We start from the raw sequence: 27,733 nt of genomic DNA, 5'->3' as shown, positions 1-27,733 counted from the left end.
GTTTATAGAACTGAACTGTGCGCTATTGAAATTAGTTTGTATCGCCTGCATGGCGAAAAAAAAGCTAATCAATCTTTGGTAGGGAACGATGTTTTGTCGTAAGTGGGTTGGTGCTGCCTTCGGCTTTCGAGCCTGACGTTATGGGTTGTCGACTAACAGATCGACTGGTTAGTTCCGTTGTCGCATGTTAGAGGTGTTATGGTTCGCCTTGTTTCCAGTTTTTCGCAGTGTTTACGGTATGTGGCTCTGGGTTTGTGATGGCGGGGCGGGAGGGAGACAGGGTTATGGCAAGCTTGTGAATCCTCGCAACTCATGTTCGTCGCATCAGTGTACTGCTGCTGCCAGGTGAATCCAATGGTGCCAGATAGAGATAGGTTCCTCGCAGCACCGAAATAATATATGGCCATTTTTAAGACTGAGGGGAATGTTTACACTGGGCATCTTTATATTAATTTCCAGTATAAGATGCAATTTTTGGAGGCAATTTTTCGAAGAAAAAAAGTGCGTTTTATAGTCCGTAAAATACGGCACAGAGAATTGAACTCAGGTTATTAGTTGATGAATCAAATATTTCTTCCTGTATACAAATTAGAAAATTGAAATGTGTTAAAGTTTGCGTGTTTCCCGACTTTGTTCCCCGTAACTGACAATCTCTTTTTACGCAGTAGGCCTATCTTATTATATCCTTAATGGAGAAGAACTTCTTGAAACCCTAATCAGTCAAATTAGGTGTGTCAGAGACCGCAAAATTGTGATGTTGCCAGCGAAAAGAGAGTTTATTGTGCCAAATATTGTAATTAAAATGAGATTCATTCTCGACGAATAAGTTAAGCCATTTCTATATATGTACTTTTGTGTGGCATTAAACTTTAAAAACTTCCTTGTATGTTTTAGATAATGTTATTCACTTATCGTATGTTTTAATAATTCTCAAGTGTAATCATAGGCGATTTCGTCAGTGATATTAGGAGTATGTATGTATCCCTTCCTGTTTAACTAAAACAAATTAATTTACAAACTATTTTTTTTTTCATATCTTAACATGTAGCTAAATATAGTTATCTTTGTGGGAAGGTCGTGGTGGCTTAGTGGTAGAACGCTTATCTCTGGTACGCGAAATTCTTGGTTTGAGTATGACTCGCACCAAATCGACAATCATTGTATTCGTGAATTTTCTCTCGGTTCTCCCGTTTTTTCCCACTTTCTTCATTGTTTGATTCATTATCATCATCACCGTCTCCCTTAGCCTGGGAGCATAATCGTGGAACGTTAAGCTAAAATAATAATAATAACAATCTTGATATATCATACGAAACAAACTTAGAAGATGCAAGTCTTAGAGTGTTGTGCTTGCAGCAAGTAAAAGTGAAAATCAATATTCTAATTTTATCGAAATCTTTATGTTTATTTCACGCACGTGGACTTCTTTGTTTTGTTTTCTCTATCCACTTGTTAAATTGTCTAGACAAGTCGGAAAAGATTAGCCTACATATGTGAATTATGTTGTTTGTCTCCATTGTAAAACTTTCGTGTCGTATGAAACAGTATATGCAACAAATTTAACAATCTGTAAGGATGTTCTAGTTACTTATGCTGATGAACGTATTTCTCTCAAACTAACATTTTTCTGCATACATCGAGATATTGAATTTGAGACACCACAAGCAGTACTTTCCCACGTCCTTTATATATAAACTGAAGACTTCCTAGTTTCATGCAATTCTATCTCCAGTATAGTCACCCGTAACTAGCAGACCAACACTTTAACCTCTCAGAGATAAAATTATAATCTGCAACGTTAACTCTGAACTCAACCTATCCTCAGAGAAGCAGCACTTTCAGTTACCATCTATTCTAATTCTCTATTGCACTGGGTAAGTAGTGAATCAAGTGGACTTCGCCTCTAGTCTCACTTTTCGATCTATAAGGACGAGCCGTTTCCAGGTTCATAACAGGGCAGCCATCTACATCATCAGCAGTAGGTTAGCGACAGAGAAATATGTTCATTTCATACGCAAATTCGATACACTACATTAAGCACACTCTACATTTCCTAAATGTTCAATGAAAGATAATTAAACTCAAATATAAAACATACGTATTTCTGTGTCAAGCAATTCATTTCTGAGATAAGACTAAGATACCAATACGAGATCGGTAGAGTACATGTGTCTTTATGGCACTGAATATTGTAGTATTTAAGCTCTACGTTCATCCTTATAACAGTGTCATTAAGGCATGTCGTCAGTATTGTGTTAATTCGTTACTCTGTCGTTTTCCCCAAGCTGCAGTGAAATATGGCGTTGAAGTAGAAAAATATTTGTAAAGAAGTGTATTACTTTTTGTTTCTTTCTTAATGGAATATGATAAATTGATGAATAGACTTAACATATTCTTGTGGAGTCCTAAATCCCGACTGTCTTGAGCCTGAAGCTTTATACATTCCTTGTTCCTAAACTCCTAGGATCGTTTATAAATATAAGTGTATTATGATCGATATTAATGACATATGCACCGATTGGGCAAAGAATTAGAGACATCTATGTAGTACTTCGTGCGGTCTCCTCTGCGTTGCAGAATTGCCTTGATTCGTTCTGCTAAAGATGCTACAGAGTCTTGGCATCATTCTTGAATGCAGGCAGGATAGTGTCTCAGTTCCACCAAATTGGCTGGTTGGGAGCATCGTGCTTGAACCTGCAGCTCCACCGTATCCCATATATATTCAAAAATTAAGACGAGGGCTTCAACAGGACCTGGTGGGAGTAGGGGGAGCAAGAGAGAACAGTGTAAACTAATTGTCATATGTTACTCTGATATGACAGCAGCTGAAAAAAAGCCATGTCCTACAGGAAATGCCAGTTGAATTAGAAATGCTCGTGTTCACCGACAGATTGCAAGTAGTCCGTGGCGTCCATATGCTGGAGCAGCATCAGCAGTTATCAGGGAATCTAGTCCATCCAAACAAAAAGTCTCCGCATGCTAACTTATGTGCAGTCCCCCTGCACTTCCGATGCATAACACTAAGGGCTCATTGATTCCTGTTTTTACTGATCTTGCTATTAAGATAGAATAAGTAAAAAGGGATTCATCGGATCATACAATCCTCTTCCACTGATTGACAGTCCAGTTTGTCATCCTTGGCAAATTGTAGGCAACATTCCATAATTCTTGCTGTTAACATGGCATTGTCTTACAACGTGGGCTGGAATAATCCATTCATGTTAGATTTCGAAAAATAGTGTCTTGTAAGACGGGTATCGGTTGCCAACATTAATGTAAGCTGTTAGATGTGCTCTTGTAATAGTACTCCTATTTACCTGTAAATTCTACTGAGTTGTCTTCGGCTCCTTTTCCCCACGTTCGTTTTACGCTTTGAAAGCGACTTTTGTAAATTTTCTGCTGCCTCAGCCATTCATGATGCGCATGAGAAACTATTGAGTTTGGAACACTGTCACCACAACACTTTAGGATATTCTCGCATCTACCATTAGGACACCGACAATCATACCCTTATTCAAACAAGGTTGAGTTGTTTCAGTTAGCCATAACACCCGCACCAGGTATGTTAAAAGATTAATACTGACTGATAACACAGCTATATTCAGTTATCGCATCGATTTGCGTCACCACGAAATTACTTTTTCGCTACCTAGATATATCTGATTTTTTGCCCATTCAGTGTATATGCATCGCTGATTATTTTAACTTATGTTTTATCTAACTATAGGTAATCCTTAAAGACGAGCGCTGTAAATATGAGGTGTGGTTACGATGTAAGGAAAATTTTGATGGCGATTATTGTGGTATCAGAGATTCATTTGGTGAGTCATTTTGTAATAAATGCCTTTGTTTTGGTATTATGTTAGTCTGTAATGATATTCACCTGACACATTCTCTATTAAAAGACAATAATGATGGCGTAGAAAATGTTCTCAAATGAGGGACCGTTGAGAACATTTAATTATTAATTAGGGGCTGTTTAAAAATAAAACGAAAATACTCAAGGGAAGAAATTTAATTACCCTTGTGCCTGTTCATATATACATAAATCTACTTCTCAGCGCAGTTTCTATAGTTGTTGAGATTGTTGTAGCGGTAGACGAGCTTCTGTAAAGCCTCATCAAAGAAATCTATCGCTAGTTCAGACAGCGAATCTTTCATGGTCTGTTTGGCTTCATCGGTCTTTTTTGAATCGCTTCTCAGCGAGGAATATCTTCTAGTGGAGGAATAGGTGATAATCGCTAGGGGCGACATTCGCATTCTACGGTGGGAGGTCCATCCGCTCTCCGCTCCTGCTTGTCGCTTTCTTGACATCATGTATTAATGAGTCTGTGATGATTGAGTCCTAATTGTTGTTCATCATGATACTCGTGCGACCAGCCCTAAACAGACGTACGTATTTACGCACTTTGGGTTCATACGTAACATTCTCATCATACACCTCACGTAACTGGTGATAAATGTCAAAAACCTGATCACTAATTATATTTCATACTCGACGGGATTTTCAATCACTTGCACCACTTTCATTGTCTATTACAATTACATGAATCGTTTCCCAACGTGTAAGTGGCGTCTGTTTGCGTGCAGGGTGTGTCAGTCACTAACGCACATGCACAAAACGCCAAGCACACAGTGTTGCCAACGTGAGCGCAAAACAACCCCTAATTAAAAAATAAGCTTTGTAACAGTTACTTTCTTCCGCAATACAGACGGAAATGTTTTTTATTCATTTTCAGTTACTTTTAAATCTGATTATGTAATTAATTATTTCTCATACATTTTTTTTAAAAAAATAGTAATTTTTAGAATAATTTTTAGAATATTTTATTATAAATTCACGTTTCAAACATGTAAAGATGTGTTTCGTAACATAATTAAATAATCAATTATAGCCGTTCAATATTGGTAAGTATAGATTCTAGATCCAAAGTAATATTCAAATACGTATTGTGCCTGAATAATCTCCCCCCCCCCCAAAATTAATAACAGTAATCGAGATTGTTAATATCATCATACGCAACATAATATAACAAGATCTTACGTACATATGTTATATAATGATCCCCCAATTAGGTAAAATATATTGCAAGTTTTTGTTTTTGAAATAGTTCCTTGTGTTCCAACATCACTTAACTGTCGGGATAGAAACGAGAGGCACCTAAGAGGTGCGGGATAACAATACCAAATTTATAGCAATAAAGCACATACTAAATGGGGGCGACTCCACCACTAGTCTTAGGCGACTAGAACCATGAGCAAAATTAGACAAGATAATGAATATGAATTTAGTGTTAAAATAATAAAAAAATAACCAATGCATTTTCATTGAAAATTGGTAGCAATAAGGGCGTTAAGGAATAGATGGTAGAACAAAGGAATAGCAACTAATTTACAACAGTTTCACTCTAATTCGAAGTAGTTCCAATTTTCTCCCTCTTACTCGTAGGTGATCTTTAGGCGCTGTCCTCAAAGTTCCAGTGACTTGCAGGTTGGGTTGTCTTAATGAAGTCCATGATGAAAACTTGTCAAACAAACAACCATGGCATTGAATGCCGGTCCCAAAGGCAGGGAGACTCCGATGTGTCTCGCGTTGTGGTTGAGATCCAAAGACCCAAGATCGTGCTCTCTCAATTGCTTTTGACCTGACTGGACAGAATGAGACTCTGACGTCAGAATGAGATGATGGTGACACCTCAGAGTTTCCTGAGCGTGGTCGATTACCCAAAACTGACATTGACCAAGTCCATGTTTTTTCCTATTTGCTAAAATTTTCTCATTAGAGAGTAGCTTGTTAATAGAATATGTAAGAGTAGATGATCATGTAATTTTGCAGGTGGATAAATTCATCTTTAATTATTCTCCACAAGTTCTGTAATGGCAATTGACATATTTTATTTAAATTAGCAAATTAAGTTATACAAGTGTGCATGCTGGCTTCCTGACAGGTGGGTTCCCACCCTCCAGAATGAGAACGCTCATTCCATAGTGGCAGAGCAACCCATCGTACTCTTCGCATATCTTTTCTACCTTGGCTTCTAGCTCTCCAGACCTACCTCTGTCAAACACATGTCAGACATGGTGAGGCACCGCCTGATCGCCAGCTGGGTCCCAGTAAGGATCACCCAACTACGTTAAGATCTACTGTGAGCATTCCAAAACACATCCTTTACCTGGAGCATCTAGGGGAGAAGACTACTGTAAAAGAATGGAATGAAGTATTTGGTGAACGAAATAGGGTTTTGCAGCCTAGGTTTTGCTAAACGCAAGCGTTTGAATTTTCTCAGAAGAAATTTATAAATTTCCTGGTGTGTAACTCTGTTTCGCCTACGCGTATGGCACCAAAGTTGCGAGTCTGTTGGAAGCTGAGAGAAGTCATCACATTCTAGTAAGAATCCTTCCAATAAATTTCCAAAAACATCCTCCTAAGAATTATGCATCCTAAGGATTTTCAAGCTACTTAAAGATATTTCATTTCAAATGTAGAATAATCGTCAAACGCTACATTGAACCATCGTTTCCTGTTAAGTGTTTTTTTTCTTCCTCCCCCCCCCCCCAAGAAAAAACTAATTCTTGCAGGCTTCTTTAAACATTTAAACGATAAAAATCTCGCAATATTCAAGATATTCCTATTGTTTTTAAATCAAGAAGTCAAACTCATGGAATAATTTTTAACATCTCAATAGTTAATAAAAAGTTTAAATCAAACCTGATTTTTCTTTTAATGACATATGATTGACAGATGACCTCATTAAATACATAAACATCTTTATTAAGAATAATGATTGATACAATCATCATATGTGCCCTGGCAAGTCACTTACCATACAAGTTCAGAAACATTCATGCTCCACAATCTCCTGCCAATCTCTTCGTTCTGAAATAAGAATGATAATGAATGATAACAGGAAGAGAATTTGGCTAATTATCGACATTGGGAAAAGACTTAAGGTAGATATTTTGGAAAATACAGTTTGAGGGATATAGTAACAATTTCCACGAAACGGAAATTAACTTTTGATTTCGGATGAAAGGAAGCGATTTTGCAACATAACTTTGACATAGTAGAAGCCTTTAAAAATGCGTATTTTGAGATAACGGAAGTTGACTAAAATTTTGCTCAACGACTTCTATAGATTTCAAAGATTCCACTATTTCTGGATGCGAGTAAAGGACTTGACTCTGTCTTGAGTAGTAAAACGTTATTTAGGAGCACTCTTCAGCATAATTTGAGCGAAATCAAACTTGCATTGACAAGTATTCGGAACCAGAAAAATGTATCTAGCTTTCAAATATTTTCTTTAAACCTTATTCTTCCCGTGCGAGGAACGGACATTCTGCTGAAATGTATATATATCAAATGTTCTAAAAATGGCGTCCACGGACCACAGAGCACTACTATAGAGGTCAAAATAAACCAATATATATATAATATTGCGTACCTTTCGGGTCCTCGTTTGGAGACGCGAATTGCACTATGGGGCAGCGTCGCAGATAAAGAACCATAGATTAAATCTACAAATTCATCAAATAATTACATTGATTATTTTGGCAGATGACAATTAAAGTCAATAGACGTTGTCACTAGCACCACTTATTATCTTAACAATCAATGTAACTGTTTGGTGGATTTTTAGAGCAATGCTAATGGTTCTAAGTTAATGTGGGATGTTGTCACATAGTGAAATGTTGATTCCCCATAGCGGCTGAAGGAGGCCCCGGAGGGCATTCCATCACATAACATTTTCGCTTTATTTTGCCCTGTAGAATAGTGCTGTGTGACACCATTTTTAGAACACCGGGTGGTCCTTAATTTTCGATTTCCGAATTTCCTTGCTCCCAACCGCTAAATTGGTTCTATGTCGGACCAAATTAATCTGTGAAAAAAATGGGCTCAATCGAAGAATATTTAACAGACCCCCAAGCGACCTAAACATCTGAATGCATTTACAATGTATAGTATATGGCAAAAATTTGTAATAAACTCTTGTAACTTAAAAATGGCTGAGGGAAAGGAATCATATCTTGGATAGAGGTTGTAGAAGTAGATCCATACCTGATACTGAGTAGTAGAGATGCAAAAAAGCCGGCTTTTTTGAATCGATGGTTTTTTTCACATAAAAAGCCGGCTTTTTTGCGGAAAAAACGAGAATTTTGGAAATTTTGGCTTTTTTCAACTTCGTGATTTTTCTATCTAAATAGCTTTCTTATAGTAAGTATATTCTATAGTTAGATAAGAATTCCATGACCTGAATGTGATATTTCGCTCTGAAATTCACCATCAAGATGGATGGAGCACATGTTTTACGAATTAAAGCTAACATGAAGAATGTAGTATTTGAGGGTAATTTTAGAGGCTATTTAACTTTATTTTAACTTTTGAGTTATCGACATCTTTTTTCTTCTCTAGTTTGTCATCCGCGTTTCATTTCTAAGAGCTTTTAGTACTCTAGCTTCTAGCGCAAAAGTTAAACTTGCCCGTTTTTCTATTTATCCGTCAAAGCGTACGTTTTTCAATATATCCGTCAAACCGTATTTCCACATTTCTGTTATACTGTAGCTGTGAAGTGATTTAGCAATAATTTTCCGGACACAACCTTGAATACCAATTTATACAAATAATCAGTAGTAGATTTAGAAAAGTACTTTAGGAGGGGTTTTTCTGATTGTTTCGTTTCCTAAAAAGTCCTAATTTTATTTGGGAAGTGCTTGAAGTTTATGAGTACAGGCATAACTAATATTTCGTTTCGTTTATATGTTTAGCAATAATCTTCCGGATACAACTTTAAAAATCATTTTATACTGAGAATCAGTGGCGGATTTAGAAAAGTATTTTGGGAAGGGTTTCTTACTAATGTTTAGTTTTTTTAAACATGCGTAATTTTTATTTGACGGGAGCTTAAAGTTTATGAGTAAAGGCATAAATAATAGATATTTCGTTTGTTGCAGACATTCCGTAACTTTGGGGAACGGGCTTCAGTCCGAAAGACCGCCCCCCCTTAACCTTCGCAAAACCGTCACTGCTGGTAATTAGTAATAATAACGATTTAAAAACAATAAAAAAGGAAGTCGCCCAACTCACAGTACAGGCACTATTTCTACATTCACAGATGGAATGAAGAAAAGCTTTGTCAGAATGGTCAAATGCTGGTTGAATCCCGGACTTCCCGATAGAAGCACAAAAGCTAATCACTCAGTCATGTTTGTTGTGCAGTTGTATTTAGCTTAACCTAAATATATTCCGTAGTCTTTTTTTTTTGGGGGGGGGGAGAGTTCCGTAATGATATGTTGAATCCCTATTGTTAAAAATTCGGAAAACTTGAGGATTGGGTAAACTGTGATGGTGGTTCTATAAAACTTAACTGTAGAATTTCAAGAATATACAGAACCAAAAGCTCTAGATGTGCAGCCTTTAAGTGTATCATATAAATCTAAATATTTCTCTTATGATTTATTTTAATTTTATTTTGTTTCAAAAAGAGGGTATGGAGTATTTTGAAGTAAAAATACTACATACTATTTTGCTAGTTATTTGTGTATTCTTTAAAAAGAAGTGTTTACTTTTAGGGTTGGCTGGTTTACACCAACTTTTTTTTTTTTTTTTTTAATAACTGGTTTAAATCACAAAAATAAAAAGAATGAAAAATGCGAATCATGTGAACTTCATGGTGACGTTTCCAGATATCAAACCACCTGCAATAGTTTTATTTCCCTTTCACCTTTTAATCAAGGTGTCCCATGTTCAATTCTCGGTCGAACCACAAACCTTCTTTCATGCGTAACCCAAGTAGCGGTTCGGATGTCAGTTTAAGCGAAAGTCTTCTCCTTGATAACCTCGGTATTTCGTAAGGATGTTAAGCCTAAATATACGAAACAAACCAAATTGTATATTTCTGCATGCCTAAATGCGTGTTGTTTTATAAAGAAGCCAAGATTGCTTAAATATATTGATAGAAATTGGCAAAATTTATCGATTGCCTACGAAGCTTCCAACATTAGCTTGGATTGGACTTTCAATGATATCTACGTACCGGTACTAAATTTGTAATTTAATACCTCAGTTTTAGCGTACTGATTATGGTACGTTGACCTTTAAATTTTACATGCAAAGCAATAACAGGATTTTCCCGTTATTGTCTTACATTTCAAGAAATGACGGGATTTTCCCAATGGCTAGGGCGGGAGATTCTCAACTTAAGAAATTTACTGACCGCACTTCTTTAAGATTATGGGAGTTCTTCCGGCATAACCCCGCTGTTGCATAATGACATCAAGGCGAAACAAACTTATTTCTATGAATATGTAATATAAATACATAAAGCAAAAAATCTAAATCAAAAAAGCCTGGTTTAAACATCCCCCAAAAAACGGGTTTTTGGCATTTTCAAAAACAACCACGGTTCTTGCCAACTCTGCTTACTTTTGTATATAGGAGGTTAAAAAATTCTTATTGTATACATTGGTTAATCCTGTGAAATTCATAATGTAAATATGTTGAAGAAAAATTGTTTGAAATATTTTTTCGAAATTCATAGTTTATTTTCGATTTTTTATATTATTATCAGCACCAACCACTAATTAAATGATTTTTTGTGTTATAGAGAAGCGATACAAAGTCTGTTTTATCAATTTAAAGCAGTATTTTCAAAAAAGCCCAAAATTTCCCAAGCAAAAAAGCGAAGCAGAAAAAACCGAGTTTTTTTTCAAAAAAGCCGTTTTTTTTCCGAGCCCTTGCATCTCTACTGAGTAGTGACCGAGATGAGGCATATCTTTACGTCCACCATCTTGGATTCGGGCACAAAATTTTAAATAGAAATGACCTAGTATGATATATCATTTTGAGGTAGCTTTTGACGACAATCAGACGTCTGTCTTTATTTTCCACTTATTTCTGAACATGTAATAATTATCAACTAAAAGCTCCGAAGTAATAAAACTTAATATTCTGTGAGTTTATATCTCTGTACGGGCTGCAGATTTATAAGATTGTTGAATAGTTTCCCTTATTTGAATTAAATCATAAAGTAAAGAAAGAAATGCACATGCCCATCTACTTGGAAAAAAGATATGAACTTTCAACGTGGGTTGAATACATTGAAAAACATTGTAGTGGTGAATGATGTTGCAGAGAGAGGTATGAAACTAATACAAGAATACGGGAACATTTTAACAAAGGACGAAAAAGAGAAACAATACATATTGCAGATAGTCAGTGAACACAGAAAAAAGTATCCAGATGCTACAAAAATTGGCTTAATGATGCAGTAGAATTTGGCTAGTTATCCCCAGCCTTCAGCTTTCTTTTATTATCACTTTAAACATTCATTATATTGTTTATATAATTTCATTTCATATAAATAATTTCAATATAGGTTGGTGTGTATTTCGACGGGATGTAATTATATAACAACATATATAATTATTTCCTTGTTACATGTATGTAATAGTTTATTAATATTTCAGTAACCTATAAAGAAAAAAATAATACTGAAAGATAATAAACTATTATTTCAAAGCTAAAACAAATTAAGTGACCAGAGATAAGTTGAAAATATAGGAAGATGTGTTTTTATAATGAAAGTTTACCCAAAAACAGTGTTACAAAACATCATTTCCATTTAAAATTTTGGGTCCGAATACAAAATTGCGGACTTCAAAGTGGCCGCCATCATGTTATTTGTCAAGGTCAGATGTGGATTACTTCCAATCCCTGTATCCAAAATTTGGTCCCTTTCCCTTCAGCCGCTTCCAGGCTTTTCCTATATATTAACATATGGGATATGCATTCAAACTTTAGGTCGCTTGGGGGTCGGTTAAATATTCTTCGATTGAGCCCATTTTTTCGCCATATAATTAAGGACCACCCTAAATATATATATATCAGGTGATTCCGTTAGTCCGTACCAGGCCTTTAAATCGAAAACGGTCCGAAATATGTACAAACTGAAAAACACGTATCCCATTAGTTGCAAAGGACAACAGAGCGAAGTAAAAAGTTTCGTCCCAGGGTCCCCCGCACTGTCCCAGACGGGGTCCAACTCAAAATTGTCAAATGAAAAGAGGGGTCAAGTGGTATGTCGCTTAAAAGCTCTTGTAAAAAGAAAGAAGCTACAAGTCCCGATTCTCTACGATCACCCTATGCAAAATGGCGGCGGATCAAAATGTCATCAAAATTTGCATTGAAAACAATATGGCCACCCCTATAAATCTGAAACGGGCAGCCAGACGGAAAAACTGAAAAACAAGTGTCTCATTATTTCAAAAGTACAACATATCACGGTAACCAGTTCTAGATATCCAGGCAGGGTCCACCTCCAAATTAGCAGTTGTTTGATTGAGCTGGAGGGAAGACCCTGAACATCTTGAACAGCTATATTTCCTTGGTAACATACGTTTTCCGGGTACAATACTACAAAGACTGTTCAGTCCTCTTTCGTGACACTACTGAAACGTGTTGTCTTGTCTCGTCTCGTAGTCAACACTGGTAACATACACAGTATGGAAATAGAAGCGTTATGGTGAACAGGTAAGCATATTATATTGAAACGTCTAACGTTGTTCTAAGAATTAATTTACCATCACATAACATACAAAGGATATATCATATTTACCTTGGAGACGGCTGCTGTCCGTTATGTAACAGATGTGCACTTCACACAGCACGTTTTACATCACGTTTTACCGAAATTGTCGTCCATGTACAGCAAGACAACGGTCCAGACGGCGATAATAATTATAGCCCACATCTTCAAGCTCTGCCTCTCCTATGCTTCGAAATACGGTCATTATACGTTGCCTCATATCTTCTGGTGTAGTTGGTCTATTCGTGTAAACAAGCTGCTTGAGTCGACCCCAGAAATAATAGTCCATGCACGTAAGGTCTAGAGAGCGAGGAGGTAAAGGAGTATTGGACCCTCTTCCTAACCAACGGTGCGGAAATAAAGTATTTAATGCACCTCTGCATATACGAGCAGCATGTGCTGGACAACCATCCAATTGCATCCACATATTACGCCGCAAATGAAGTGGGATGTTTTCCAGCAGTTGCGGTAGATGTTCTGTCAAGAATTGATGGAACAGAGCCGAGGTTAAATTTCCATCAATAAACCAGGGCCCAATTACATGTGTTCCAATGATGCCACCCCACACATTGATGCTCCAACGTCTTTGTCGGTCGATCTGTAGTGTTCAGTGCAGATTCTCCGCAGCCCAATAATGCGCATTGTGTAGATTGACATGACCATTACTTGTAAATACTGCTTCATCTGTCCACAGCACGTATATACTGAAAAACGTTGGGTTTGTTCTCAATTTCTGACGGGCCCAATTACAAAACTGGAGGCGCTTATTACGGTCGGCATCTGTTAGCACCTGGCACGAGAAGATATGATATGGGTGGCGTTTATGCTTCCACAGTATATGCAGTACACTTGTTTGACTAATTGCGCGATTCCGGGCAATATCTCTTGAGGATGCATTAGGACGTACGTCGACAGCAGCCAAAACATCAATAACAACATCGTTGTCATCTACAATTGGAGCATGTTTGTGACCCCCATATTGAGGTGGTATGCGCCCTATTTGTTTCAGACGATTGCTAACCGTCCAAGTACATTATGGGAAATTGATTGTCGCTGTGGGAACCTTGCGTTATAGATTCGGGCTGCAGCTCTATAGTTTTGCCTACATTCCCCTAACACCATTAACATGTCAAATGCCTCCCCGTTCGTATATGGTATTGCTCCAATACAATGCTATCTTTAGCCGACACTGCACTAACACACGATATTAGGGTAGTACGTGCCACCTTCTATAATGAAATGGAAGCCTTCTGACACACACACACACACAACTCTATTCGTAGCGTGTATTACTTTTGCACAGCACAAGTACTTCACTAGAATTCGTACTAACGACCCTTCAGCAAAGCCTACTCAACTTACTGTGGAACAAACTGTGCTCCAGCGTACTTCACTTTCGTGCCTTTCAATTCAAGGTTGTCTGCGACTGTTTCTCTCGAAAGGCGTATGTTTTGTACAACAAACATAAACCAGCAAACAGCACAATCCAGTTGCAGTAATCGTTATCAAAGATGTGTATGTTTATTCATTTCGGTATTTCATTTGAAGTTATACGTTTCACGACATTAGTGTCTCATGAATTTCACTTTTACACGACGCATATGGAAGAAAAGGGCAGGTAAGGACAGGGCTGGAACCTTGCGTCAATCCCATTATTCGCCTGTTGTTACTGAGGAACACTGATCTTAAGATAGGTATACAGACGAACCAGGCTGTGACATCATTCAAACCTAGGTCGGGAATTGGGGGGAATGCATTCTCGAACGGAAATAACACAATAACGCGGACAGGATCGCAACGTGACACTCGGGGATTGGCAAGATTTATACGTCATTGGATAGCACACGGCTAGTCCAGAATACAGATCTATTTATACCGCCGTTTTGGGTTCTGGGCTGAATGCGAGCAAATGGTGCAAAACAACATGTCCCAGGGGAATGTTCCGTATAATTGCTGTACCCTGGAGAGTTATGGTGTGCATCATGGGAACAAATCATCGCGTAGTGCACATAGCCGAAATATTTCGTCCGTTGCATTAGCCAGTCGGGAGGATACAGTGTTCAATTTCCTTGATCCCATAGTGTCGGAGGTCTGGGAGGGGAGAGGCCACCCTAAGAAGCATCACAACTACCGACAAAGGGCTTTCAAACACACATCCTGTGCGGACACCTAGGTCAAGATCTGGGAAGAGCCCCAGACCTCTTACAAAACAGATGCAGGAAACATTGGTAGAGCATGCTTGCCTCGTTCCGCATCTCGAAGAATTTTGTGCAAGCAAAGTGAAAACAGTTGTTTCCTCCCGACCGACTAGTGTCATTGACTCAATATTTCGGCTGTGTGCACCACTCGCTGATGTGTTTTTATGATGAACACCACAACTCTCCAGGCCTACCGGGCACTGTCCAGCAATTTTACCGCCAATTCCACTGGAATATGTGTCTTTTCACATTCATTTCAATGCAACTTTTGATGACATTTTGACCCGCCGCCATGTTGCATAGGGTGATCGTAGCGAATCGGGACTTGTTGTAGCTTCTTTCTTTTTACAAGAGCTTTCAAGCGATATACCACTTGACCCCTCTTTCCATTTGATAATTTTGAGTTAGACCCGGTCTGGGACCCTGCGGGACGAAACTGTTTACTTCGCTCTGTTGTTCTTTGCAACTAATGGAATACGTGTTTTTTAGTTTGTACATATCTCGTACCGTTTTCGATTTAAAGGCCTGATACGGACTAACAGAATCACCCGATATATCGGGTGTTGCAAAATAAGTGTTACAACTCTTGGGAGGTGACTCCTGCCACTGAGACAAGAAAAAAAGTTCTCTTCAACTTTCTGCTATCGGACATAGTTTCAGATCTACAAGGTGCCGAAAGCGTGGGAAAATGACTTTCGGACGCCAATAGTTCGGAAACTATCCAACATAAAGAAGGCGGGTAAAAAATTCACTTAAGAAGTCATACTTGTTCTATTGAATTTTGCATGTTTCACAATCCTACCGTGCACGCGCAAGGGATTCCCCAAAGGAACGTAGGGAGTCCCGGATAATCTGCCAAATGAAACTTGGTCTAAATGGAAATGAATTGATAGGCTTTCTACCAGGTAACAATAATTCGTTTGTCTTAAGTCGATATCTGGAATAAATACAAAATGGCAGACACCTTTATGCCCGTTGTATGTGGTTGCATAATCGCTAGGTACGGATGCTGGCCAACAGTGACGTTCTGAGTATTAATTGTAGCGAATTTGTACTCAAATGCTCTAGAAAGACATCTGGAGTGTCGGTAGAGCATAACAGATGAAGCAGGGTGATTCACATGTGTGGAAACACTTAACGAAAAATGCCCAGAAATGCACTCATACTCAGTAAACGTAAGTTCAAAGCGTCGGAAGTGTAAGGATTAGCGTCAAGAACATGAAAGGCATTGCCAATTCACCAATAATATTCTCTCAAACCGATGCTATATGATGTGCACGGTTGCATACCAACAAGGATGCAACAACTGAGGCTAAGTTCAAATTGTGCAATGGACTCACAAAGAAACTGGGTAAACTAAAGGAATGTCACTAGTGGGATCGCATGATCGATATTGAAATGTTGCCAATGTGTGTGTTGATATCAACATGTAGCTAATAAACAAATGTTAACTTGTGGCATTACTGCTGGGACACCATCTCACGTGCGAAAACTAGGAAAATAACGTTGTACATTCTGCTATTACATCTGATGCACCTTTTGGTAGAACGTAACTAGAACACGATTGTATCAATGTCCCTCTTTGTTTGGGACATTCTCCCACAGTCGACACATATGAAAAGAAATCTCTTAATGCATGGTTCAAATTCTGATAGAGCGTGAAAATAACAAACTTGTATCATGTCCCACGTCATGAGACATATGACGTACTCGAAATATAGGAAAATACCTCCAGAAATTCGTATCTTACACACAGTGCAGATGCCAAGACAAAGACGAAAATGAACCGATTTGGCACATTTAACACTACAGCTGGAACACCATACATATGGAAAATAAAATGACATGAGAAATAGGAAGAAACGTCTTAAAGCTCTGATTGTTTACAACTGTGCAGTAGGAGTAACAAAATGAAACACACAAATATGGCGGAAGGCTGTACAAGAGGGCTTGCCAAACAAGTGGGTACTCCTCAAAGAAATGAATACAGAGAAAGTGAGGCTCCTTCGAACCTCAGGGCTAAAGCGCTCGCTTTTGCTCGTGTGGTCGCAGTTTCCAATCCTACTGGGAGCCCACGACCTCAGATTCAAGACCCGAGTAGTTATTTTCCTATTTTTCGCACGTGGGACGATGTCCCGGCAGTAGTGGGACATGTTGACATTTGTTCATTAGCTACATGTTGATATCAACACACACATTGACAACATTTCAATATCGATCATGCGATCCCACTAGTGACATTCATTTAGTTTACCCAGTTTCTTACTGAGTCCATTGCACAATTTGAACTTAGACTCGGTTGTTGCACCCTTGTTGGTATGCAACCGTGCACATCATATTGCATCGCTTTTAAGGAATATTATTGGTGAATTGGCAATGCCTTTCATGTTCTTGACGCTAATCCTTACACTTCCGACGCTTTGAACTTACGTTTACTGAGTATGAGTGCATTTCTGGGCATTTTTCGTTAAGTGTTTCCACACATGTGAATCACCCTGCTTCATCTGTTATGCTCTACCGACACTCCAGATGTCTTTCTAGAGCATTTGAGTACAAATTCGCTACAATTAATACTCAGAACGTCACTGTTGGCCAGCATCCGTACCTAGCGATTATGCAACCACACACAACGGGCATAAAGGTGTCTGCCATTTTGTATTTATTCCAGATATCGACTTAAGACAAACGAATTATTGTTACCTGGTAGAAAGCCTATCAATTCATTTCCATTTAGACCAAGTTTCATTTGGCAGATTATCCGGGACTCCCTACGTTCCTTTGGGGAATCCCTTGCGCGTGCACGGTAGGATTGTGAAACATGCAAAATTCAATAGAACAAGTATGACTTCTTAAGTGAATTTTTTACCCGCCTTCTTTATGTTGGATAGTTTCCGAACTATTGGCGTCCGAAAGTCATTTTCCCACGCTTTCGGCACCTTGTAGATCTGAAACTATGTCCGATAGCAGAAAGTTGAAGAGAACTTTTTTTCTTGTCTCAGTGGCAGGAGTCACCTCCCAAGAGTTGTAACACTTATTTTGCAACACCCGATATATATATATATATATATATACTGTATATACAAAAGAAGAAAAATGCTTTTCTTTTGCAATGAAGTAAATATTTAGATGCCATTGCAGAAAACTATTAATTTGATAAAACGTTTTAACCTCTTCCCAATAATTGCTTATAAAATATAACAAACACATTTTAACATTATAATCAAATTTGCTAGCCTATACCCATATTATGGCGACAAGTAGTCAATATTTCGAACAAAATACTCGATTGTCCTTCATCAGGAATGGGAAAAGGCTTAAGTTATCCCAAGCAATAAGTCTGTCGCCCCTTTGTTTCTGTTCCTTTACACTATATGTTATAGATCTTCTAAAATCCTAATTTCTTCAGTATAAGGGTGTTTTCAGTATTTCTCCAATCCACTCAAACACAACATAGAAGTGTCAATTAACAGATATTTTAAAAATGCGTTCTAAAGTACAATGTTTCCAAATACATATTTGTTTAACGAAATTAGTCAGATTAGTTGTGTATGTAGTTTTGTTATTTATTTTTAGTGACAGGTAAAGTTCACTTTACTATTTTAGTGTTGAACACATGTTATGTCTCTCAGTATTTGGTGTCTCCGCTATTGAAACTGCGTCTTCGTATCTTAAAATCAAAAATAAGTTTATTATTTCCACTTTAGTTGCAGCATCATAACATGTGATAGATTTATTGCATAGGATGATATATTCCTGTTTTACACACCTGGTGAAGAATAATGTATTATTTTATCTGAAATATTGATTACTTGATAATCACTAACGAATAAGTACAGGCTTTTCCCTTTTGAAATGTTCCTGAAAAAAAAAAAATCCCAAGATTCCGGATGACAATCTGGAAAGGCATACATTACAGAGATCTTAAATAATATACCTGCAAATGTATATATTTTAATATATATATTTTAATAATACCTGCAAATTAGCATCTTCTGTAAAGTTGACCTGTCGAGAACGAGAGCTCTTGTTAAGTTCTAATTCGTGATATTTAGCAATTTCTAGAGTTCAGATGAGAACTAGTGGGATGCTAACACACATTATTTTATTAATGTATTTTCAATATTTTCAGAAATACCTCAACCATCTAATGCGGAGCCATCTATTCCTAAACTGGAGGTTGGTGATCATACCGTAATGATTGTTGCACTGATTATTGGAGTTCTTGTATTTGTTGCTGTTGGTATTGCATTAGTTTTGCACACAAAAAGAAAATCCCTTACACTATCAGATACATCATGTAAGTATATTCAGGAAAAGTGGTGTTCTTTTGTTTTTAATTTAAGGTTCTGCGTTTCTGTTTTGTATATTAATTGAACCTATAAAACTGGATCATAAATTGCTTATTGAGCATTCCGGTATTGAGGAACCCCTCCTTTCTTAGTCATGAGCGTGTTGATATACTACGACTACGACTTATATACTACCGAACTTCTCATTTATATAACTCTTCTTTCGAGAAAAACATCTTCGCAATTCACGTTCATCAAATAAATTAGACTCATTGGAGATTTAATTATATTTTTACAATTATATATCCATTTTAAATCCATTATATATCCTTTTTTACGATTTTAGGAACTAAAGTAAGCATTCCTGGTCCCATATTAGCTAAATTTGTTATTATTAATGATATTTTGACTCCAGAGACTTATTATGATTACTGCGGGTGGCAAAAGAAACCAACGTGATAAACAAGCTCGGGAATCGAACTTGGAATCCATACAGTACCTGTGCATTGACAGCTTCACTAATGGCAGCCTGAATGCCTACAAAGCTATTTGCACAAGCAGCCACAATAAACCACAATATTAGGAGTTACATTAAAAGCAATAACCTTAGCAATAGAAGTTCACTGTAAAGAACATAATACCTATAAAGAAACCTATAATAGGCGGACTATGCATATAACAAGTATTGAGAAAAATTCTGAATCAAATACGCATATGGTTTAAGTTTTTGTATTTTTGTTCTTGATAATTGCAACACTACAGTTTATATACTTACATGGTATATAATGGTTTAAAAAATTTAACAAGAAAGAAATCACTAATTAACTGAGTAGAGATTCTTCTATGCAAGTGTTATTAGCAAGCAGCCATCTTTCACAATAGCGTGTTGGTCTTCCCGCTTCTCTCACGAAACCCCGCCCACGGGTCTAGAACCCAGGCGTAAAAGGTAATCTCCAAACCCTCATTTCATACAAATTTTTATTCATTCCGTGTGCACATGCACTCTCATTGATTGGAGTATTATCATGATGTATATGCAGTATGTTATCGCTTCGGTTCCCACGAATGAGGTTTAAACATGAATAAAGAGTCCATTGTATCGTAAAATGAAAGAAAATGCAGAAATGAAAATTAAGTGCACTTCTTTTAGTCGATTGCGCAAAATAAAATGAATTTTCCAGAAACTGGTTCATAATAAAGAACACTATAAACTCCTTATTAAATTTAAAAAAAGAAAAAGAACACTGAATAAAATGATGCGACGAGGTTTTAGAAGGCAACATTTTGGTCGCAAGATTTTTGTATATTTTCTGATTCATACAACTTTGCGTGCGTGTCTTCGATCACGAGTAACACCTGCAAAAAAAGGATAAGCTTCAGACTAAAAGAACGCACCTACGAGATCATATTGAGATCCGCAAAGCTGTATAGAATAGAAACGTGGGGAATCAACAAGGTAAAAGCAGGGCCGTATCTTGTGGGAGGCAAGGAGGCAACTGACACCTCCCCCAGAGAAGCTACCAACTGTTTGAGGGGGGGCTTCACTTTAAGACAAAATTTTCTTACTCCATATACGATACGAACATGAAATTATAAATGAAGCCTCCATCAGGTTCACTACATTACATAAACAAAACAGCAGACAAAAGATAAATAAAACACAATTGAGTCGTGAGCCCATTTCAGTAAAAAATGTCTACTAACTTATTAGGGGCCCTAGAAATAATATTTATTCGTATGGCTTTGAGATTTGTCAATATTGTCCCCTTAATTAACTTGTCATGTATACACGTAGAACGGGTCCAGGGACATGCTGGAGGACCCACAAAGAGTAAGAGAAAGATGGAAAGGAGGGGCCTATTCTCGAATTTTGTTGGAGGACCCAAAACAACTTTTTCTAGTAGGCCCAAATATTAATGCTTCTCTTCCTACCCCCCCCCCCCCGGAAAAATCTAAGTTACGGCGCTGGGTAAAAGAGAAGAAACTGGGTATGACTGAAATGAAAATGTTACGATGGGTATTACTGTCACGTGCCCAATTTCCTGTATTTGTGCCCGATGGTTCAGAAGGCCTGGTAGTAATAGATAAATTTCCGCGTCTCTTTGTTGTGGAATTCTAAAAATGATTCAAGTGAACTAGATGTTCGCATTCTGTTAATGAAAACAAATTCATGTAGCACATTTTATGCTTTCTGTTTAATGGTTTAAAACAAGCATATAATAATAGTAAAATTATATTGACTATTTTAGATAAAATGCTCATTGCCTTAAATCATAAATGGATGAAGATAAAAGGACGAACGAAATATGGCATAGGGAGAGGGCCCATCGAATGTAACATTGTACTTGCTCCACAGGGACCCAGTTATGGTGCTCTAGGGTGTCACCCGAAAATTTTAAATGGAAAGTTACACCAATCTTGAGAAAGCAGACATCTTTTGTTGGAAAACTTCTTTCGTGTGGGACATTATCTACGAAGATCAGGGAGATGCGTTCCCCTTTGATACTGTAGTACGAGTAAACTTTCATGTTTTTAGTTATGTATCAGATTATATACCTCCTCATTTAAAATTTCTGGATGACTTTCTCCCACCTCGCCTCTCAGGACTCAACGGAGCAAGTAGGGCCCTACATTCAATGCGTCCTCTCTTCAATTTCTTTCATCCTTTTGTTTGCAGGCGTTTGGGATTTATAAGCACTGCACGTTTTATTTGAAACATCCGGTATGTCTAGGATTTTAGATTTCTGGGCTTTCGGCATCTAAGGCCATTTAGCCCTTCACGATTTGAGGGATGACGTCCCTCGGCGAGCACACAATCCGGGGAAAGGAAAGGAAGAAAGGGTTGGGGAAGGAAGGAAACGGCCTGGGACCTATAAGTTAAGTACCACCCCGGCATTTGCCTGGTGTGAATGAGAACCCAGGAAAACCTCTTCAAGGTGGCTGGCCTGAAAAAGCGTGTTAAACTTTTTCGACCGAGTGACCCCACCGGGAACCGAACCCGGGACTGCTCGCACCAAAGGCAAGAACGCTAGCGACTACGCTGCGCAGGGCCACTCCTGTATGTCTAATAATAAGTTTTTCGCAGACTCATCTCCAGCTTATGTAATAGTGAGTCAATTGCAGGAAGTGGAAACACGATTACAGATCTCATTGAAGATAGGGGGAAAGGTTCCATAGTAGGAATAGGAATCACTGTAATAGATTTTGAACCATTGACGGCCAAATGAAGATACACAACCCATCCAATCACATCCAATCACAACCCACCCTATTACATCAGTATAGAACACGTTTGTCGATTCACACGTGGTAGCATCAGTTGTTGTTCTAGCTATAGTGAGTATAGTAACATAGTATAATAATAATAATAATAATAATAATAATAATAATAATAATAATAATAACTTGATTTCAGCTCTTTATTATAAACTTAAGCTACAAAAAATTAAATTTGTTATAATTTGATACTAAAATTAAGTAGTTATTTTTACCTATTAGGGTTCAATTAAAGCTTTTCGTGCTAAGACAAAATTAAAGAGAAAATGCTGAAGAAAATGGTGTTTGTTTCAATGCTTTTTTTGTAAGAATCCAGTCCTAATATATACAAGTTTATGCCAACATCTGCGAAGTCACTAATTGGCACACGGCATTTAACAAAAATGGCCGACCTGGGATTATATATTTTTAAAACTAGTTTTGTGCTTCTAATGTACACCTTGTCTCAAAAAGGTTGAGCGCATTCTTTATTGCTGTTTTGAGGCAAAAATTTTCTAAGTCCAACTTCGGGTATCTTCGGGAAAAAGTAAACCAGGTTCGAACCTCGAAGCCAACCTTTGCAATCGGGAAAAATCTTGCAGATGTGTTTTTCTTCTTTTAAATATAATAAGACTTGTTACCAATTATATATAAAAAAGCAACATTGATTGAAATACTTAATGATACAATATTTCGAAACTGTATTAATGCCAGCACATGCTTGTTTGTCATTTTGCTCTCCATACTTAATGGAATATTTAGATACGTAAACGAATCTTTCCATATGTAAAAGAATGGTGAAAGTTAAGACATAGAACATTATTCTCTCCTGAGTACTAAAATAAAAGTCAAAGTAGAACAAAAACAGCGTTTGCAGTGGATATGAATGTAATTATTATCTTAAATACCGTTATATATCGCTAGAAGTTTTATTCGTGGAGCGCTTGTGTTAGCTCAGTGGTACGCCGTTGGATTTCAAATCGTAAGGTCGAGGGTTCGATTCCCATCTGAGTCAATGTTTTTTTATGAAATTCTATTTTCCGCAATGCATGAAAAATTATATAAAATAATTACATTAAAATACGTCAGTTGTATATATATAACATATAATCATTGCAGAACATAGTGATTATTATGTTTAAAATATAACAGGTGTTCACAGTACGTTGGTATTCTATGATATATGTGAATGTTAAATACAAATTAAGAAAATAATATCATCGCAATAAATAAATTATGTAGTGTATTTATTTGCAGCTATTTGTCATATAGGGGTTACTTCTGAACATTCGTATTACAGCATGTCATTGATATTCTTGAAAAATTATCTGAGGCATAAAAAGAGGGTATAAACAGAGAATTCAAAGTCGGAACGCTCGCAAGAAATTCATGAACCCCAAAGGTCACGTGAGCAGACTGGAATTGTCCTTATGAAGCATGCCACAGCAGAAGGTCTTTACATAGATTTTCAATTCAATACCTGATATATGCTTTTGCAATGTGGAAGTTGTGATGCCTTTGGTCGCTCTCTCTCACTTTCTCGCTCGCTCACTCTGTATTTATATATATGAAAGTGGATGTATGTGTGTGTTTCGACATAATTCTGATATGTCTAGAGCAATTTTAACCATATTTCTTACAATCTGGAAAAGAGTACTGTCGGGATATATATCAAAAATGCTAGAAAAGGATCGATATTAGTATCGAATCCATAGTTTCGTGGTCGCTTAGGTAAACAGTTCTACTTTCAATTCAAGTCCAATTAAGCTCCCATTAGCACCCAGAGTGGTTACGTAGCGACAAAAAGATATCGAAATCAACCAATATTAGAGTCGAAGCGTAAGTTTTCAGTGCCGCATTTCCCATTAGTCCAACTAGGCCCGTGCCTAGAGGGCAACATATTTGAAGAGCGCAAAGTTTAAAATTTTAATTTTTTTCGTATGAAAAAGTTAAAAAAAATCGAGAGCAAATATACTATTTCATGAGCAGTCTTCTTTTACTATTCTAATATATTTAATGATAGCGTAAGAAATCTGAAAATAATTCAGAACATATTTCCCATTTATTTTTTGTTACGTAATTGTAGCTGTAGCATCTAGTGAGTGATATTTAACTGCAATAAATTCACTAATTAAGCATATTCGAATTAAGTTTTATTTGTAAGTTAGAGATCAAGGGACGGAGAAATGTGTAGTTATTGGGGGCGCCGAGAGCAAAAGTGCGTAGGGTCGCCGAGTTTCTAAATGCAGCACTGTTCGCTAAATTAATTGGTAGAAATTTTAATGCCATTTAAGACCAAATTTAGTCCTAGTAGTGGCAGTATCCGTTTGCTGTCCTAGGAGGAATGAAAGGGACTGACATCAAAATTATATATAAAAAAAGACCTACATTAGTGTCGAATCTATAATTTTGGGGGTCTCTTAGGTAAAGATGGGAACTTCAGATGCCATGTAAGTTAAGCCCTCATTAACACAATGAAGGAGTTTGTGAAATTTGTGACATGTAGAAATAATTGAAAATAACCAATGTTAGTATACAACCCATATCTTTCGTGGTCGCCAAGTTCATTGGGAGCAGTTCTGATGACCTTTAAGGTTAAGTTCAACTTCCAGTAAGAGTAAGATCCCCCAGCACATCTAATAAGGAGAGCGTAGTTCTGGAATGTCTGGGACAACCTTTACCAAACTTGGGGGACATATTACTTTCAATCTAAGAAGAAAATATTGTAGTAGTATGAAGTTATGGAAGTTGGGAAGTGTGACATGTAAAAATAATGTAAAACGACTGATCTTAGTGTTTTATCCATAATTGTCTCGGTCGTTGAGATGGATAGTGATGCTCCCAATGGAGGTTACATCCAAATTCATCCCCATCTTCACAGGATGATGGCTTGGGAGAGCTAAAACTAAAATCTCAAAAATTATTTAAATATTTGTCGAATTCATAGTTTTCGGGGTGAGAAAGCGTTTCTAATAACTTTGGAAGGTAATTTGTACCCACGTCAAGATGGGCCTTTTAATCATATCAATTTCTCACCTTAAGAAGAAATTACCATTACAATTATGATATTAAGACAACCTTCGCAATCGATGAAAAAATTATGTGGTTGTATGTTTCGTCTTTTAAATGAAACAAGACATGTTAAAATCAAAGATGGAGTGGGTCAGTGGGTCGGTTGGTAAGTGGGTGAAATGGGTTAAGATTTGTGAGTGGATCAGTGGATCGTGGGTCAAAAGGCGTGACCTACTGCGAAACACCACTCACCGTGACTCACACTGGCCCACCCGGTGGCCACCCTTTTAGTCCAAAGATATTTCGTCCAAAGAACATTTCGTCCAGAGACATTTAATCCAAAGACATTTGGTCCAAAGGACAATTCGTCCAAATGACATTTCGTCCAAAATACAATTGGTCCAAAGGACATTTCGTCCAAAGGAGAATTGGTCCAAAGGACATTTCGTCCAGGGATGTTTAGTTCAAAGCACATTTTGTCCAAAGAACATTTGGTCCGGTAACGCTTGGGGGTCAAGGGTTTGTTTCTATTAGAAGAGTAAAAGTGATTCATATAACATTATGACTCAGTAGCTTCTTATTTCTAAAGGAAATTTGAAATAGAGATTTATTCCGCAATTTTTATTTTGATAGAACAAATAATGCTGAGATATTCAGAAAAACGTAAACGCCTGAAAACAACATGGCCGAACAACAGGAGTGAGGGAAAGGTTGTAGTGTGAAGTATGTTGCTGTAATAACTGCTAACATGACATCTAAAATTTTCATATTGTGAATGAAATAGTTCTAAAATAAGTACCGGTAACTAAAATTAATGAAGTTTAAATTTGAGTAAGTTAAATATTAGGTGTTCAAACCCTTGTGTTAGAAAAGTGAAAAATTATGTGTCAAGTATCTTTGAAGAAATACTGAGAATAGAAAAATACACATGTGTGAAATATATTCTTAGTGTCCAAAGATAATACTCTTAAACAGTCACATTCTTGGCTGCAACATTGTGAAAAGTGATTGACAAATATAAGATGAAAGTTGGAACATTTCGTGTAGAATATACGTATCTTTTCAGCTTAACCACAAGTCTGGTTTCTATTTGTAGACTATTGATAGTGTGTAACTTCGGCAGACGTTTCTACATAATTAGTGAGTTGTATGACAAACCAGAATTGTTAACTTGTCTTGTATTTTTATTTCAGTGTTACTCCTTATGCAAATATAGTATATACTTTTGCTTTCATATTAATTTTCTCGGTACAGCACAGTACATTTAAGATATCCATTGCAAAGTCTCAAACCAAATACAAGATTCACATTACCATGCGGAGGCAATGTTGTCCGCAAATGAAGAGGGAGTATGCTCTTCAAAGGGTTGTTTATCATTTTGGGAGGTGAATTCCTTAACCAACGAAGCTACAACTGTATTTCTGCGAAGCTAAAACTGTATTTTTGTAAAATTATCAATGAAAGCAAAGAAAGGTGGCCATTTAGTTTTCAGGCGTTTACGTTTTTCCTGAATATCTCAACATATATTTGTTTTATCGAAAAGAAAATTGCGGAATAAATCTCTATTTCAAAATTTCCTTTAGAAATAAGAAGCTACACAAGTAACACTTCCCAAGTGTAACACTCCAATTTTGATAAAAATTTGGCAGACAGATACTACACATAAAATAAGTAAATACGTGTTTTTTTATTTTCTGCGGAAAAACGGTTTTAGGGGGTCAAAAGCCCCCGCCCAAAATTTTGAAAGTTGTCGCCCGAAAGGCAAGAAGTGGACCGAAATGAATGAAATCGTGCACAAATATTGTAGACGAAAAATGAGGGAATACGGGTTTCGTGTTTTTCTAGAAAGAATGGTTGGGTGGGGCGCGGACCCCTCCAAACCTTTGCTCATGAAATATCAAAAGTGCTAGTAACAATATGTCAGAAGTGCCTAAATTTACATGAAGAATTGCAACGAAACTTCGTGTATGAACAATATGCAAAAAATAAATGAACACGGGTTTTTTATTTTCTGCGAAAAAAGGGTTATAGGGTGCAAAAACTCCCACCCAAAGTTTTGAAAGTTGAAGCCCGAAAGCCAAGAAGAAATGGACCGAAGTGAATGAAATTGTATGTAGATATTGAATACGTAAAATAAGGCTTTTTGTGTTTCACAAGTGTCTCCATCTGATTTCTTTAAATTTGGCAAATCAACAACAAGTACAAACAGTATAGTGTATTTTATAGCATTTCAGGAGGCACCTTTAACCCTTACAGTGTTTTTCCGCATAAACAAAAACACGTGTCGATTAATTTCCTGTTTGCTGTTGATGTGCCAAATTTGAAGCAAAACGGATAGGGATACTTCAGAAACAGGAAAGACCTTATTTTATATAGGGTCTCTAAAATGTCTACCCAC

General features: G+C 37.1%; 1 protein-coding gene across 2 annotated transcripts in view; it reads left to right on the top strand.

Moving 5' to 3' along the window:
* The window catches only part of LOC145685927 (uncharacterized), a 196,326-nt gene that overhangs the window by 143,848 nt on the left and 24,745 nt on the right, over positions 1-27,733 (top strand). For both annotated transcript variants that reach the window (XM_081758701.1, XM_081758700.1), the window contains 2 exons: positions 3,728-3,821; positions 18,909-19,076. In XM_081758701.1, coding sequence (XP_081614827.1) covers positions 3,728-3,821; positions 18,909-19,076 — 262 coding nt within the window. The remainder of the gene's footprint in view (positions 1-3,727; positions 3,822-18,908; positions 19,077-27,733) is intronic.

Source organism: Thermobia domestica, chromosome 5, assembly GCF_964235325.1.
Source record: "Thermobia domestica chromosome 5, izTheDome1.hap1.1, whole genome shotgun sequence".
NCBI lineage: Eukaryota > Metazoa > Arthropoda > Insecta > Zygentoma > Lepismatidae > Thermobia > Thermobia domestica.
The sequence above is the reverse complement of the archived record's forward strand: the minus strand, read 5'-3'. Positions and strand labels throughout refer to the sequence as shown.